The sequence below is a fragment of the Mobula birostris genome, chromosome 10, assembly GCF_030028105.1.
Source record: "Mobula birostris isolate sMobBir1 chromosome 10, sMobBir1.hap1, whole genome shotgun sequence".
Classification (NCBI taxonomy): domain Eukaryota; kingdom Metazoa; phylum Chordata; class Chondrichthyes; order Myliobatiformes; family Myliobatidae; genus Mobula; species Mobula birostris.
In genome coordinates this window covers 62922831-62940633 of record NC_092379.1, presented here as the reverse complement: position 1 = coordinate 62940633, position 17803 = coordinate 62922831, and the positions used below count along the sequence as shown (strand labels likewise).

At 41.9% G+C, this 17803-nt stretch overlaps 1 protein-coding gene across 5 annotated transcripts in view; it reads left to right on the top strand.

Moving 5' to 3' along the window:
• rps6kal (ribosomal protein S6 kinase a, like) overlaps positions 1-17803 on the top strand; it is a 168910-nt gene that overhangs the window by 110004 nt on the left and 41103 nt on the right. For all 5 annotated transcript variants that reach the window (XR_011887512.1, XM_072270358.1, XM_072270359.1 and 2 more), the window contains 2 exons: positions 1642-1800; positions 9622-9783. Coding sequence is in view for 4 of the 5 variants with exons in the window: in XM_072270358.1 (XP_072126459.1) it covers positions 1642-1800; positions 9622-9783 (321 nt within the window). In the remaining variant the exon portion in view is untranslated. The remainder of the gene's footprint in view (positions 1-1641; positions 1801-9621; positions 9784-17803) is intronic.

The window sequence follows — 17803 nt, the reverse complement described above, 5'->3', positions numbered from 1 at the left end:
TACTGTTTCTGCTGTTGAGTGTCGATGTAATAAATCTACCACATTACTAATGGAGTATTCCATTGAAGTAATTTTGTACAAATAGGCCTCCTGGAACAGTATTTGTATTTAAATGGAGAAAATTAGAAAGTGTGTCATTCATCTTAATTTTTGACCTTTCTTGATCTGGCACTCCAGAAGCTGATGATTGAAATCCCATCTTTTTCTGAGCCAGATAACTGTCACAACTCTGGAAGTCCCCAGTCTGCTGGTGCTTTTGCTTCATGAAGAAAATGCATCATCCTCTCAATGCATATAGTAGTACCTTTTAAATAATATCTATTTAATAATAGTATCACCCCATCAATGCATATAATAGTACTTAACTGAAGTGTTGAGAACTACAATGAAAGAAGCTCAGATGAACAGATACAAATACACATATTTTGCCTTTGGAGAACTCCATACATATATATATTTGCATGTACATCCGGGGATTCCCGACTTTTCCTAAAATGTTTTAAATACAAGACTAGCATAATTTTCAAAATATTTAATCGCTATATAAAATTGGATTCTCTATCTGGCAAAGTCACTGCAGGTTGGTACCCTTCTACAGCAGCGGAGAAGTAGAAAAGAGACTTTGTTTGTATATGTATCAATCAAAGGAACATGCAGCCCTTGCAGTTTGTTCCACCATTCATTTTGGAAGATGGTATTTTCCCATTTTTCCTAATATCTTTAATTCTCAGATTTAAAATATTGTTGAAGTTTCAGCTGTCATTTCCAAGTTTCTACCTTCACTACATGCCATAAGTGATTTTTATTTAGCTCCTGAAAGACCTTAATTTAATTTTTAAGGTAAGCCTCAGATCCTACAATCTCCGCAGAAACAGTTTCTTCCCTTCTCCTGAATCAGTTCCATTAAATGTTTTGATATTAGTAGTCAGGCCCCACCCTTAACCTATATTTTTGGGATAGAAAGAATTCTATGTATCTTAATTTCCAAATGTTTCTTGCCAGGTTCCTAAACAACACCAAGTCCTGTTCACTTAACACTACAAGCCCTGCTGATCTGCACTGGCCTTGGTTAATGATGTTAAAATTCTCATTCTCATTCTCATTTTCAAAACTGTTCATTACCATGTAACACCCTATTTCTATAGTCATCTTCAGTTCTTCATCTCCTTCAATTTTGGACTGTTTATTTGATGATGTCATTGTTTGTGTTGATGTCTTCAGCAGACAAACCGCTTTCCCAAAATGTCAACAACTCCTTTCTCCTTTATCTCTTTGACTAGGTTTCAGTCATTGCATTGATATTGGAACTAATTACTGCTTCAAGGTGCTATATAAATGGAAGTAATTGTTTGTCGAAAAGTTCTATGTCTTAGGAAATGTCTAATTGTTTTATGTATAATTTTAAATTGGGCTGTTGTATTTGTGCAAATAAATTGTATTTATATAACTTTAGAAATAAAGGCAATTGCCAGCTTTTTGTGTGGTATTTAATGCTTGAACATTAACCATGATAGGATTTAATTTTATTTTTTCAGATGCTCTAATGAGATCTCTGTAATTACTGTAAAATTTGACATGTATACTCCAAGGATTTTGTTGTTAAGAAATTTGGATGTACTTCTTTCATGGCTGCACATACAGGTATATGATGATGGCCGGTATGTTTACCTTGTCACTGAACTATTGAAAGGAGGTGAACTACTTGATAGACTCCTTCGACAGAAATTCTTTTCAGAACGTGAAGCCAGTGCTGTACTCTTCACAATAACAAAAACCGTGGACTACCTTCACTGCCAAGGGGTAAGTCGTCATCTAAAGCAGATTGTCATTTTTGAAGTCTGTTTATTCTGTTTAACTTTTTGTTTTGATATAAAAAGTATAAGCCTGCATATGAAGAACTATGACTTGATTCTTTTTAATTGAACACTTGAAATACAGCACTTTGATTTCAACTGAGTAATATACTCCAGTTTTTGTCTTAGCTTTTTGATGATTATTGAACCAAATGGTTTTATCATGAAATTAATTTTATTTTGTTTTTTTTAAAAAGGCCATTTTATACACTGCAAACACTTGACCCATTGTGAATCTTCAGCATTCAGTAATTAAACATGAAGCATAAGCTCCATACAAAATTATGGAGCTTAGCTTAACTCCTAATTTTCAAGTTATAGAACAATGCTCCACTTCAGAAATTTGAACAGGCTGATTATAAAGTATGGTACAGTATACTGGAGATCCAGCTTAGCATCACACAGGGTGCTGTCACTTGGAGTCCGAACAGTCAAAGTGAGTTTATTGTCATATGTGCAGGTGCAGTGAAAACAGATATTTGCGGCAGTAAGTTTTTCTTTACACCCAAGCAATGTGCAGAGGCTACCAATGAGAGTTAGTGTTAGCAGACTGGCATAAGTAGTTTGGTCACTCAATATAGTGATACTGGATTCCAGAGTGCACCTGGGTGATGTGGCCTTTGTTTGGACTGGCAGCTGTTGCTGTTGAATGTGACTTGAAGCTCTCCTGTTGGCTACATGGCTCTCCCAGCCTGTGTGGCAACAAGCTCAGTGGTGGTTGCTTCCTATTGAGATTGCTACCATGGTGGAGCCTCTGGCCTGGAAAGAGTTATGCAATTAAACAGAGGAGGGGAGACAGCATCAGTAAGGTCCAGTTAATCTGTCAACCCATTCCCCAGCCATGGTCAAACTCACTGTGCTGACCAGCGTATAAACCTGCACCCTGCTTCTTAATACTGAGCAACTACAGTGTTTCCCTCAGCCTCCCTGCCTCCTGTGCACTCTGTCAGTGCTGTGCTGCGTACTGTGCCGTAAGGTGATGAGAGCTTTTGATCATTGATGTAAAACAGTTGGCAGAAGGCTGGGCTCTCTTCCAAATTCCAACTGGTGCAGCAGGTAGGATGGCAGAAGTGAGTACTTGGTTCCAGGCACAGCGACAGTGTCAGTAGCACCTCCCTGACTCCCCATGTAACACACAGTTTCCTCTTTCAATGAGGATTTCATTAATGCTCTTGTTCCTGGGAATGTGTCCAGGAAAAAAAAAGGCAAAATATTTATTATCCAACTGTTCAAGTTTTCTTCAAAGGTATCCCCCTTCAATAAAATTTAATGTGAATATCTTTCTGTGTTATAAAAAAGCTTCTCATGTCCCAGATAGATAACACAAGGCTGCTGCCATGTAGCTCCAGCAACCTTACTTCCACCAAGACCATGGTGCCTCCCTGTGTGGGGTTAACCCCTTGTCCCCTTGAACATATAGGTTTTCCCTAGATCTCCAAAGATGTGCTGGCTGGATGGTTGATCATGGCATTGAGTTCAGGATTCGGGAAATCATATTTCAGCTTTATAAAATTCTGATTAGACCACATCTGGAGTATTGCATTCAATTCTGGACGATCCATTATAGGAAGGATATGCAGGCTCTGGAGAGGGTGCAAAAGTGGTTAGCAGGGTGCTGCTAAATTAGAGGGCATGTGCTATAACAAAAAGTTGGATAAGCTAGCATTTTTTACTCTGGAGTAGCGGAGGCTGATGGGAGACCTGAAAGAGTTTATAACATAATTTGAGATTTAGACAGCTGGTATTCTAATACTAATGAAGAACCTATCAACCTCTGTTTTAAATATACTCTGTGTCATTCTAAATCGACGCCCCTTTATTCTGAGGCTGTGCCCTCTGGTCCTAGACTCACCCACTGTAGAAAACATCCACTCTGTCTAGGCCTTTCAATATTCGATAGGTTTCAATGAGATCCCCTCATTCTTCTAAACGACAGCAAGTACAGGTCCAGAGCCATCAAGTGCTCATCATGTAACATACATAACATATATAACAGAGAGTGGTGAATCTGTGGAATTCTCTGCCACAGGAAACAGTTGAGGCCAGTTCATTGGCGATATTTAAGAGGGAGTTAGATATGGCCCTTGTGGCTAAAGGGATCAGGGGGTATGGAGAGAAGGCAGGTACAGGGTTCTGAGTTGGATGATCAGCCATGATCATACTGAATGGCGGTGCAGGCTCGAAGGGCTGAATGGCCTGCTCCTGCACCTATTTTCTATGTTTCTATAGAATCATTCTCAATCATTATTGTGAACCTCCTCTGGACCCTCTCCAATGCTTGCATATCTTTTCTTAGATAAGGGGCCCAAATTGCTCACAATACTTGTAGTGCAACCTGACCAATGCCTTATAAAGCCTCAGCATCACATCCTTGCTCTTACATTCTAGTCCTCTCGAAATGAGTACTAACATTGAATTGCCTTCCTTACCACCAACTCAACCTGCAAGACAACCTTTAAGGAATCCTGCATGAGGACTCCCAGTCCCTTTGAACCTCTGATTTTTGAATTTTCTCCCCATTTAGAAAATACTTTAAGCCATTATTCCTTTTACCAAAGTGTATGACTATACACTTTCCTACACTATATTTGATCTGCCACTATGTTCCCCATTCTCACAATCTGTCTGAGTCCTTCTGCAGCCTCCCTGCTTCCCCAGAACTACCTGTCCCTCCACCTATCTTCGTATCGTCTGCAAACTTTGCCATAAAGCCATCAATTCTGTTATCCAAATCATTGACATATAATGTGAAAAGAAGTGGTCCTAATACTGAACACCACAAGTCAGCGGTAGCCAAACTGAATAGGCCCCTTTTATTCCCACTTTTTGCCTCCTGGCAATAAGTCAATCTTCTACCCAATCTTTCATGTAATACCATGGGCTCTTATCTTGTTAAAAACCTTGTCAAAGGCCTTCTGAAAATCCAAGTAAACAACATTCACAGATTCTCCTTTGTCTATCTTGCCAGTTATTTCCAGAAAGAATTCCAAAGTATTTGACAGGCAAGAATTCCATGCGGAATTTGGCTATGCACCTCATAGTACCCCATAACTTTATTGTTAATAATTGAGTCCAACATCTTCCCAACCACAGAAGTCAGGCTAACTAGCCTATAATTTCTTTTCTTCCACCTCCCTCCTCCCTTAAAAGTGGACTGACATTGAAATTTTCCAGTCTTCCAGAACCATTGCAGAATCTAGTGATTCTGAAGATCATTACTAATCCCTTCGCAATCTCTTCAGCCACTTCTTTCAGAACCCTGAAATCACTTCCTCCTTCAGATCTTTCAGCTTCCCAGTCCTCTAACTTCCCAATATTTTTTTTAATATTATGTTATCCGCTCCTTTGCTTTTATGCTGAATTTGGCTTCTCTTGTCAGTCACTGTAGCCTTAACCTCCCGTAAAACCATAAGACGTAAGAGCAGAATATGGCTATTTAGCCCATTAAGCCTGCACTGCAATTTCATCTGTGCTGATCCATTTTCCTGCCTTCTCACTGTAAGCCTCAACATTACATCCTTGTTTTTATATTTTAGCTCTCTTGAAATGAATGTTAACATCATATATGCCTTCCTCACCACAGACATAACCTGCAAATTAACCTTTCAAAAATCGTGCACAAGGGCTCCCAATCCCTTTGCGCCTCAGATATTTGTATTTTCTCTCCAATTAGAAAATAGACAACCCTTGCATTTCTTCTACCAAAGTGCATGACCATACACTTCCTGACGCTGTATTCCATCTGCCAGTTCTTTACCTTTTCTCCTAATCTTTCGAAGTCCTTCTGCAGCCTCCCTGCTTTGGCAACACTACCTGCCCCTCCACCTATTTTCGTATCATCCACAAACGTGGTCACAAAGCCATCAATTCTGTCATCCAAATAATTAACATACAATGTAAAAAGAAGCGGTCCCAACATCGACCTCTGCAGAACAGCACTAATTACCGGCCGCCAACTAGAAAAGTCTCCCTTTATTTCTACTCTTTGCCTCCTGTCAATCTTCTATCCATGCTAGTATCTTTCCTGTAATACCATGAGTTTTTATCTTGTCAAGCAGCCTCATTCATAGCACCTTCTCAAAGGCCTTCTGTAGTACACAACATCCACCGATTCTCCTTGTCTATCCTGCCTATTATTTATTCTCAGAATTCCAACAAATTTGAAAGCTAAGGTTTTTCCTTAAGGAAACCATTTTATCATGTGCCTCCAAGTGCCGTGAGACCTCATCCTTAATAATGGACTCCAACTTCTTCCCAGGTCAGGATAAATGGCCTAAAATTTCCTTTCTTCAGGCTCCCTCCCTTCTTGAACAGTGGAGTGGCATTTACAATTTTCCAGTTCTCCAGAACCATGCCAAAATCTTGTGATTTTACAAAGATCATTGCTAATGCCTGCACAATCTCTTCATCTACCTCTTTCAGAATCCTAGTGCATCTGGTCCAGGTGACTTGCAGTATTGTGCAAAAGTCTTAGGAACATGTGAAAAAATCTGTAAAGCAAAGATGCTGTTTGAGCCAAAAAACTCAAATTGGATTTGTCAGTTCAAGCACTTGCTAACAAAGTCTGCAGATACCGGAAATCCAAAGCAATGCACACAAAATGCTGGAGGACTCAGCAGGCCAGGCAGCAACTATAGAAAAGAGTAAACAGTCAACTTTTCAGGCTGAGACCCTTTTTTCGGTACTGAGAAAGAAGGAAGGTGAAGGTGGGGGGGGGGAGGGGGAGGAAGCGACTAGCTGGAAGGTGACAGGTGAAGCCAGGTGGCTGGAAAAGGTCAAAGGCTGGAGAAGAAAGAATCTCCAAGGAGAGGAGAATGGACCATAAGAAAAGGGAAAAGAAAGGGGGCCCAGGGGGAACTAATAGGCAGGTGAAAAGAAGTCAGAGTGGGGAACGGGGGGGGGGGACTTGTTTACCAGAAGGAGAAATTAATATTCATGCCATAGATTTTGCTCTAACATCCTGAGGGTGGCCTCATCTTGGCACAAGAGGAGGCCCTGTATTGACATGATGGAACGGGAATCGGAATTAAAATGTTTGGCCACCAGGATGTCCCGCTTGTGGCTGATGGTGCAGAGGTGCTTGATGAAGTGGCCCCCCGCTATTTATGACGGGTCTCACCAATGTAGAGAATGCCAATGCAACATCGGGAGCCCCAGACTTAATAGCTGCCCCAGCAGATTTACAGGTGAATTGTTGCCTCACCTAGAAGGACTGTTTGGGGCCGTGAATGGAGGTGAGGCAAGAGGTGTATGGGCAGGTGTAACACTCAGGCTTCTTGCAAGGATAAGTCCTTGGAGGAAGATTAGTGGGAAGGGACAGATGGACAAGGGAATCGCAGAGGGAGTGTTCCCTGTGAAAAGCGGGGCGGGGGGGGAAGATAAAGATATGTTTACTGGCAAGATCCCTTTGGAGATGGCAGAAGTTGCGGAGGATAATGTGTTGGATGCAGTGGCTCATGGGTTGGTAGGTAAGGACAAGAGGAACTCTATTACTATTAAGGTGGTGGGAAGATATGGTAAATGTAGATGTACGATAAATTGAGGAGATGCGGGTGAGGACACCATCAACAGTAGAGTAAGGGAAATCCTGTCCTTTAAAGGAAGAGGACCTGGAACAGAAAGCAGTGTCGTGAGAACAGATGTGGCGGAGGTAATGAAACTGAGAAAAGGGAATAGCATATTTACAGCAGATAGGGTGGGGAGAGGTATAGTCGAGATAACTATGGGAATCAGTAGGTTTAGATAAGATGTCTTTTGACAGTTTGTCTCCAGAGGTGGAGCCAGAGAGATTGATAAAATGGAGGGAGGTATCCAGAGAGGGAGCAAGAGCTCTGGCTGCCATTGTTCAACACCGCAGTCCTTGCGTTTTTGTGCTTAGGTGAGTCTCTAGGCTTTGTTTCCACTCAGAGGAATGGCTTTTTGACAGCAACTCTTGCATGAAGACAACTTCTAAAAAATCTTCTCCAGACTATAGAGGGATGTACTTGAGTTCCAGTGGTTCCTGTGAGTTCAGAGCTGATAGCAGTACTGGACTTCTTCCAGTTTTTGAAAGGACATCACTTTGATGATTCTCATTTACAACCACTGCCATTTCTGGTCCTCAATCTTACCCTTTTTTTGTGCTTTGTCAGAAGAACCTGGACTGCACATCTTGAAACTTCTGTCTACTGCAAAATTTCTGCTTAGGAGAGAATTACTGATGCAGGATGACCACCTTATGTCTTATTGCTATACTCACTCTTGCCATGGTGCAACAAATAATTATTAGAAGGTTAAACTGTCACATCTGCCAGACTCTCACTTTTAATTTGGTTGCCCTTCACCCAGTTTGATTTGTTTTACACCCATTAGTTAATCAGTTTAGTTCATTCAACTCATTATGTCGCTGATCATTAGCACGTGTTTGTGATCTTTGTTTTGTCATTCACTGGGCTATATACCTACAAAGTAATCAGGTTTTTATTTGAAACGTGGTCTTTTACTTAATATGTTACTCTTGTTAATGAAAGACATAAATTTCTCTAACATTTAATTTATTTTTGAAAATTAATGTTTGGAAATCTATAGTTTAATCTTCTAATGCATAATACAAAAATAAACATCTAAAACAAAATTTACCTTAAAAAATCTAGGGTGCCTAAGAGTTTTGCTCAGTACTGTATTTAACCTCAGACCTTTCAGCACCTTCTCCCTAGTATTAGCAACTGCACTCACTTTTGCCCCTGACACTCTTGAACTTCCAGCATGCTACTAGTGTCTCCCACAATGAAGACTGGTGCATAATACTTACTTTGTCTGTCATTGCCTTGTCCCCCATTACTACTTCTCCAGCATCATTTTCCAGCAGTCTGATATCTACTCCCTCCTCTCTTTTATTCTTTATATATCTGAAAAAAGCTTTTTGTATCCTCTTTGATATATAATTGGCTAGCTTACCCTCATATTTTATCTTTTCCCTTCTAACGACTTTTTTAGTTGTCTTCTGTTGTATTTTAAACACGTTCCAATCCTCTAACTTACCACTAATTTTTGCTCTATTATATGTCCTCTTACTTTTATGTTGATTTGACTTCCTTTGTCAACCACAGTTGCGTCGTCCTTCCTTTAGAATATTCTTCATCTTTGGGATGTATCCATCCTGCGCCTTTTGAATTTTTCCTAGAAGCTCCAGCCATTGCTGTTCTGCTGTCATCCCTACTAGTGTCCCCTTCCAGTCAACTTTGGCCAACTCCACTCTCATGTATTGACTTGTATACCAAGTACCCCATTCTCAACTCTGTCACTTCGATTCCCATCTCCTGCCAAAATAGCTTCCCAACAGCTTTTGCAACCCTGCCCGCAAGGATATTGGCCCTCCTCGTGTTCAGGTGTAACCCGTTTTTTTTGTACATGTTACACCTTCCCCAGTAGAGATTCCAATGATCCAAAAAACTAAAACACCACTCAAAAAACCTGCACCACTCCCTCAGCCACTCATTCACCTGTACTAAATATGACAGAGGTGTTTAAGAGGCTCTTATTTCAGCACATAAATGTGCAAAGAAAGGACAGATATGGGCTTTATGTGGGCAGAGGGGTTTAGTATAATTAGGCCTTTAGTTGCTAATTAGGTCTGTGCAAAATCATTCTCAAATACATGAGAGAATGAAACAGATGGGATTACTCTCAGAGTTGGCATTGACTCCTGAGTAAAAGGGCATTTTATGATATTGGTAAAAATATGACATATGAATCCTATGAATAATTTTTGTGCTTTATTTTTGTTTAGGTTGTGCATAGGGATTTAAAGCCAAGTAACATTCTGTACATGGATGAATCTGGTGACCCTGAATGCATTCGAATATGTGACTTTGGGTTTGCTAAACAACTGCGTGGTGAGAATGGCTTACTTATGACACCGTGTTATACAGCCAACTTTGTGGCCCCTGAGGTAAACCAAATTTCCACTTTATCTACTGCCTATTGCTGGAGCACAAGATATAGTACATTTATGTTGAAAGCAATCAATCTCTCTATAAGTATTTATAAAATCTAATGACATTTAATTATCTGTGTTGAAGAACAGACCTGCCAGAAGACTTTCCAATAGCAAATGGAAGTAGATCAGTTCTAGGTTTAGGACACAATGATCTTGCAAAAGAAAGCCATCATGTAGCTTGAGCACTGATTGTTTTTGAATTGCAGTTTGCCTTGATTGTTTCTGTAATTGGAAATTTATGTAGCAAAATCGAGCAGATTAAATTATATCAAGGTTCCAAACAGTTGAAGTCCTCATGTACTGATGTCAGTTCTGTCTTGGTTTAAGACTGCGTTAATTACCAGTTCAGGGAGCAAATTCTATACAGTACTAAAAATGATGCTGCAGTAAAAAAGATGCTGTTCTTCAGATTGAGTTCTGTTGGTCCCAGAGGTCTAATCTTTGCACTCAATTAGAAACTTCCCATCATGCCAAGTGAGGAAGAGGAGGAATGTTCTTCCCAATTACTGTTTATTTAGAGGTACAGCATAGAACAGGCCCTTTCAGCCCAATCAGCCACACTGCCCAGCAATCCACATATTTAACCCTAGACTACTCACAGGAGAATTTACAGTGATCAATTAACCTACTAATCAGTATGTCTTCGGACTATGGGAGGAAACTTGAGTTCTTAGCAACGCCCTGAGCTCGAATAGCATCACACTAACCACCATGCTATTGTGGCGCCCTATACTGACTACTGACTGAAATTTATCCCTCAACTGACATCATCAAAATACATTGGGATGAATTTTCCTGTAAAATAATTGCATGTTTGCAAGTTGACTGTTAAGTTTAGAGAATGAAGAGATACATGAATGGTGAATATTGGAAGCTGCTGATTACCTTATGCTGCTCCACCATAAGTCTTCCACAGTCTTCAATCTTGTCTTCAGCCACCACTTTCTTTCTGAAAGCTTTCCAGATTCGCAAGTTAATAGACAATTAAACTTGCTGTCAAAAGTTAGGTTTCATAATTAGGAGCCTGAGCACCCGGAAAACAACTAGGTAATTGGAAATATATGGCCCTTAATTTTCTGGCTCAGAGATCTGTTGTTTAATCTGATGCATCACTTTCTTTTAGGTAATGAATTGTTAAACATTTAGCGGTTGTAATAATTTAAACATTTATCCTAACCTTCTGATTCACCTCACTCAATCTTTCTGCTTTAATTAACTCAGCTTTCTCTTTGTCATTGTTGTTAATCTTGTTCACTGAGGTTTCAGAAACCCTGCTGTCAAAACACTGAATTAAGGGACATTGTACATTGAACCATAGAACATTACAGCACAGAAACAGGCCTTTTGGCCCTTCTTGGCTGTGCCGAACCATTTTTCTGCCTAGTCCCACTGACCTGCACCTGGACCATATTCTTCCATACACCTCTCATCTATGTACCTGTCCAAGTTTTTCTTAAATGTTAAAAGTGAGCCTGCATTTACCACTTCATCTGGCAGCTCATTCCACACTCCCACCACTCTTTGTGTGAAGAAGCCCCCCCACCATGTTCCCTTTAAACTTTTCCCCCTTCACCCTTAACCCATGTCCTCTGTGTTTTTTCTCCCCTAGCCTCAGTGGAAAAAGCCTGCTTTCATTCACTCTATCTATACCCATCATAATTTTATATACCCCTATCAAATCGCCCCTCATTTTTCTACGCTCCAGGGAATAAAGTCCCGGCAACATCCTTGTAAACCTTCTCTGCACTCTTTCAACCTTATTAATATCCTTCCTGTAATTTGGTGACCAAAGCTGCACACAATACTCCAATTTCGGCCTCACCAATGCCTTATTCAACCTCACCATAACATTCCAACACTTATAATACTTTGATTTATAAAGGCCAATATACCAAAAGCTCTCCTTACGACCCTATCTACCTGTGACGCCACTTTTAGGGAATTTTGTATCTGTATTCCCAGATCCCTCTGTTCTACTGCACTCCTCAGTGCCTTACCATTTACCCTGTATGTTCTACCTTGGTTTGTCCTTCCAAAGTGCAATACCTCACACTTGCCTGTATTAAACTCCATCTGCCATTTTTCAGCCCATTTTTCCAGCTGGTCCAAGTCCCTCTGCAGGCTCTGAAAACCTTCCTCACTGTCCACTGCACCTCCAATCTTTGTATCATCAGCAAATTTACTGATCCAACTTTCCACATTATCATCCAGATGATTGATATAGATGACAAATAACAATGGACCCGGCACTGATCCCTGTGGCACACCACTAGTCACAGGCCTCTAGTCAGAGAAGCAATCCTCCACTACCACTCTCTGGCTTCTTCCATTGAGCTAATGTCTAATCCAACTTACTACCTCTCCATGCATACCTAGCGACTGAATCTTCCTAACTAACCTCCCGTGCAGGACCTTGTCAAGGGCCTTGCTGAAGTCCATGTAGACAACATCCTCTGCCTTCCCTTCATCCACTTTCCTGGTAACCTCCTCGAAAAACTCGAACAGATTTGTTAAACATGACCTACCATGCACAAGGCCATGTTGACTCTCCCTAATAAGTCCCTGCCTATCTAAATACTTGTAGATCCTATCTCTTAGTACTCCTTCCAATAACTTACCTACTACTGACGTCAATTTCCTGGATTACTTTTAGAGCGTTTTTTAAACAACGGAACAACATGAGCTATCCTCCAATCCTCCGGCACCTCACCCGTAGATACCAACATTTTTAATATATCTGCCAGGGCCCCTGCCGTTTCAACAGTAGTCTCCTTCAAGGTCCAAGGGAATGCCCTGTCAGGTCCTGGGGATTTATCTACTCTGATTTGCCTCAAGATAGCAAGCACCTCCTCCTCTTCAATCTGTATAGGTTCTATGACCTCACGACTTGTTTGCCTTATTTCCATTGACTCCATGCCAGTTTCCTTAGTAAATACAGATGCAAAAAAAAACATTTAAGATCTCCCCCATTTCTTTTGTTTCCATACATAACCGACCACTCTGATCTTCAAGAGGACCAATTTTATCCCTTACTTTCCTTTTGCTCTTAATGTACCTGTAGAAGCTCGTTGGATTATTCTTCACCTTGACTGCCAAAGCAACCTCATGTCTTCTTTTAGCCCTCCTGATTTCTTTCTTAAGTATTTTTTTTCACACTTTTTATTCTCCTCAAGCACCTTATTTGCTCCGTTTCCTATACATGTCATACATCTCTCTTTTCTTCTTTATAGATAGATAGATATACTTTATTAATCCCGAGGGAAATTTGGTTTCGTTACAGCCGCAGCAACCAAGAATAGAGCGTAAATATAGCAATACAAAAAACCCCAACAATCAAACACCAAAATGCAAACTATGCCAGATGGAAAATAAGTCCAGGACCAGTCTATTCGCTCAGGGTGTCTGACCCTTCACAGGAGGAGTTGCACGTTCGATGGCCACAGGCAGGAACGACCTTCCGTGCCGCCAAGTGTTGTATCACGGTGCAATGTGGCCGAAGTCCAACAGTAAAAAGTTCAATATCCAGTCTGCAAACACGTTCCTCGATTGTAATATGCCCTGGATTGCACCGTCCGTTGTTAGCCAGAACAGTAAGCACCGAACTCCTTTACGCTTACCGCTCTCAGTGCACTTCCGGTCAGTCGGAATGGTATTACCCACCGAACTCCTCTTCTCCAAAAGTCTCTGTTGTCTCGACCCAGTCCTCTTTCCTCGGCTTTGTGATCCCACTGTGTGTGTTTTCCTCCGGATTTCAGCAGGGTGTCCACCGCTCCGTTCGCTAAGCCGGCTGGTCTTTGCTGGTCCGTGAAATACACAATGCGACCTTGCTTCTGACAAGCATGTTGGGATGTAACCATTTCCAGCGCTAAAGAAAACCCAAATAAAATTCTCTACCAGCATGTTAGAGAGGGTGCAACTTCGACGTGTTACTGTGAGAAGAAAAATACAAAAAGTAACGTAAATTAAAAAGTAAGAAGAAGAAAGTAAGAATAGATCGGAACAGCTGTACCAGGCTGCATGCACGACCGGTGCATGCACACTAAATTATCAGAGTTCCAATATCCCTTGAGAACCAAGGTTCCTTATTCTTCACTTTGCCTTTAATCCTGACAGAAACATACAAACTCTGCACTCTCAAAATTTCTCCTTTGAAGGCCTCCCATTTACCAATCACATCCTTGCCAGAGAACAACCTGTCCCAATCTATGCTTTTTAGATCCTTTCTCATTTCTTCAAATTTGGCCTTTTTCCAGTTTAGAACCTCAATCTGAGGACCAGATCTATCTTTATCCATGCTCAAGTTGAAACTAATGGTGTTATGATCACTGGAACCAAAGTGTTCCCTTACACACACTTCCGTCACCTGTCCTAACTCGTTTCCTAATAGGAGATCTAATATTGCATCTTCTCTTGTTGGTACCTCTATATATTGATTTAGAAAACTTTCCTGAATCCATTTTACAAGCTCTGACCCCTCTAGACCTTTAACAGTATGGGATTCCCAATAAATATGCGGAAAATTAAAATCCCCTACTATCACAACTTTATGTTTCCTGCAGTTGTCTGCTATCTCTCTGCAGATTTGCTCCTCCAATTCTCACTGACTATTGTGTGGTCTATAATACAACCCCATTAATGTGGCCATACCTTTCCTGTTTCTCAGCTCCACCCATATGGCCTCGGTAGACAAGCCTCAAATCTGTCCTGCCTGAGCACTGCTGTAACATTTTCCCTACTAGCAATGCCGCCACCACCCCCCCCCCCCCCCCACCCCGTCCTTCATTCCTCTGCCTCTATCACGTCTGAAACATCGGAACCCTGGAACATTAAGCTGCTAGTCCTGGCCCTCCTGTAGCCAAGTTTCACTAATGGCTATAATGTCGTAATTCCAAGTGTCAATCCACGCCCTCAGCTCATCAGCCTTCCCCACAATTCTCCTTGCATTGAAATAGACACACCTCAGAAGATTATTACCACCACACTCAGCCCTTCTATTTGTGACTTTGCATGAACTTCTAACATCATTTATTTTCACCCCCGCTCCACTATCTGCTCTGGCACTCTGGTTCCCATCCCCCTGCAAATCTAGTTTAAGCCCTCCCCAATAGCACTAACAAACCTCCCTGCAAGGATATTGGTCCCTTTGTAGTTCAGGTGTAACCCGTCTCTCTTGTACAGGTCCCACCTGCCCCAGAAGAGGTCCCAATGATCCTGAAATCTGAAACCCTGCCCCCTACACCAGTTCCTCAGCCACGTGTTCATCCGCTAGAGCATCTTCTTCTTACTCTCACTGGCATGTAGCAGAGGTAGCAGTCCTGAGATTACCACCCTCGAGGTCCTGCTTTTCAACTTCCTACCAAGCTCTCTATACTCACTCTCCAGGACCTCCTCACTCTTTCTTCCTACATCATTGGTACCGATGTGAACCATGGCATCTGGCTGATCACCCTCCCACTTCAGAATGCTGTGCATGCGATCAGAGACATCCTTGACCCTGGCACCAGTGAGGCAACAAACCATCCGGGAGTGTCTGTCACGACCACAGAACCTCCTTTCTGTACCTCTAACTATCAAGTCCCCTATCACTACTGCTCTCCTCCTCTTCCACCCTCCCTTCTTCACTGCAAAACCAGACTCAGTGCCAGAGATCCGGCTGCCGCAGCTTGTCCCAGGTAAATCATCCCCCCAGTAGTATCCAAATTAGTATACTTGTTCAGGGGAATGGCCACAGGGGAACCCTGCTCTGTCTGCCCTTTCCCCTTCCCTCGCCTGACAGTAACCCAATTACCTGTGCGCTGTTCCTTTGGTGTAACTACCTCCCTGAAGCTACTATCTGTAAACACCTCATTCTCCCGAATGATCCGCAGGTCATTCAGCTCCTGCTCCAGTTCCCTAACGTGGTTTGTTAGGAGCTGCAGCTGGATGCACTTCTTGCAGGTGTCGTTGTCAGGGACACCAGAGATCTCCCTGACTTCCCACATCCTGCAAGAGGAGCATTCCAACATCCTGCCTGGCATTCTCTACTCTAAACAAACAAAACAAAACTTACTGGAACCTTCCTTCTCCTCTGCCTGTTCACGCCGAAGCCTGTTGAGCCAAAACCGTCCCATTCTGCTCCCTGTCACTCTGCTGCCTGCTGTATATGGTGGTCTTTTTTTAAACCTTTGGTGCTCGACGTCACGCACCTGCGTAGTCTAGCCTCTTTTCGCGGAGCAGTGTAAAATAAAATGTCTTCTCTCCGAGATTGCTTACGCCTTCACTCTTGGCGTCTTGCTCCAAGAAGATTTGGTTTTCATCAAATTGTTTGTGGAATCTTGCTGCGTGCAAATTATCTGCTGGGTATTGCAACTTTGATTATCATTTAATATAAAACTAGCAAACACATAAGTGGATGTACTAGAAATCTGAATTAGATCTAACATAAAACTCTGCAACTTGGTACATATTAGACAAGATCTGTGAAAAGAAAATTTAGAAAAGTTAGAAGTAAAATATACAAAATAAAGGAAGGAGACAATAAACAAAACAATGTAATAAGATTCAAGGTAGACAAGGTTGAAGTAAGTTAATGAACTGAAGTACTAGATGAAAGAGGGTTTGGTGGGAATAAGTAAAAAGAATAAATTGATTTGGACAAGGTTATAGCTGAATCATTTTCTAACTTTACCAAAGGATGCTAGAATTCTCAATGGAAACAAACTGCTGGAAATAAACAGCTAGAAATAATGAGTTGAGTTGTATTGTGTTTAATCAGAAGATGTGGTGTTGTTCTTATTTGCATTATGTTTCACTGTAACCACTGTTACGTACCCCGTAACTGGGTTGCCAAACCAGCAGAAATGGATCACTCAGTTGGAGTCTGGATTACTAGAACTAAGAAAGTTTTATTAAAGAAACAAGCAACACAGTAATCGAAAGGATAATAAATGCAACAGTTCAGCAATGATAAACACACATGTGCACAGAATTAAGATAACAGGATCAATCAAGCTCTATCGTTGTCTAGGGGTAAATGACCAATTTCAAAGTGACGCAAAGTTCAGTCCAATTTAGTTCAGTTCGCAGTAATTGTTGCCGTGGCGATGGACAATGTGGGGGGAAGGAGAGAGAGAGCAAAACGAATGATCATTCAAAACGGCTTCCACACACAGACCTGCGATATTGCTCACAAGCAGCTTTCGGGCGAGTCCTTTGTGATGTCATCTGGGGTCACCGACTGTGATCCCTCCTCCAGATGCGGTCGATCCTCTGCAGTGAACCTGGCACCCAAGCAAGGGTGGACACACACCGGGTTCCCGCTGATCGTACCTTTCCACCCTGTGTGTCTATGGCTTGGTTCCGCAACCAGCCTTCCAAACGACTCCCGCCGACTTGCGGGGGGGGCACCGCTTCCACACCGTCTCGTTACCTCGTGGTGTCGTGTGTCGTATGTGTCCTGCCTTGGCAAACCTGTCCCTTTTTATCCCCCTGCTGGGGTATCACCTGTCCATCACTTCAAACAGTTCAGGGTTCAAAGGGGGAGCCGCTCTAGACAGCTCTCTCTCCCGTCCCTTCATTACACATCTCCAAATGCTGCTCCATTGTCTTCCTTATCTCTCTCTCTCTCTCTCTCTCTCTCTCTCTCTCTCTCTCTCTCTCTCTCTCTCTCTCTCTCCCGAAGACAGGTAGCAGACCAACTGCTGATCACACAGGACAGCTAACATCTATGTGTATTCTTGTCACACCACATAAGCAGCTATGCTCAAGGTGGGATGGAGAATTAAGTGACGGGCAATCAGAAGCCTGTAATTTTCTTAGAACCTCTTTTCGAGATGAGCATATTAAACTGTGAATACTATATTAAAAGTACTTATAAATTACTGACTTACCTGGAAAAAGTACAGTGGATTCCAGTTAATTGGAACATATGGGGACCAGTACATTTTGTCCTAATTAAGTGGCTACCCAATTCGGCAGAGTCTCGTGAAAATAA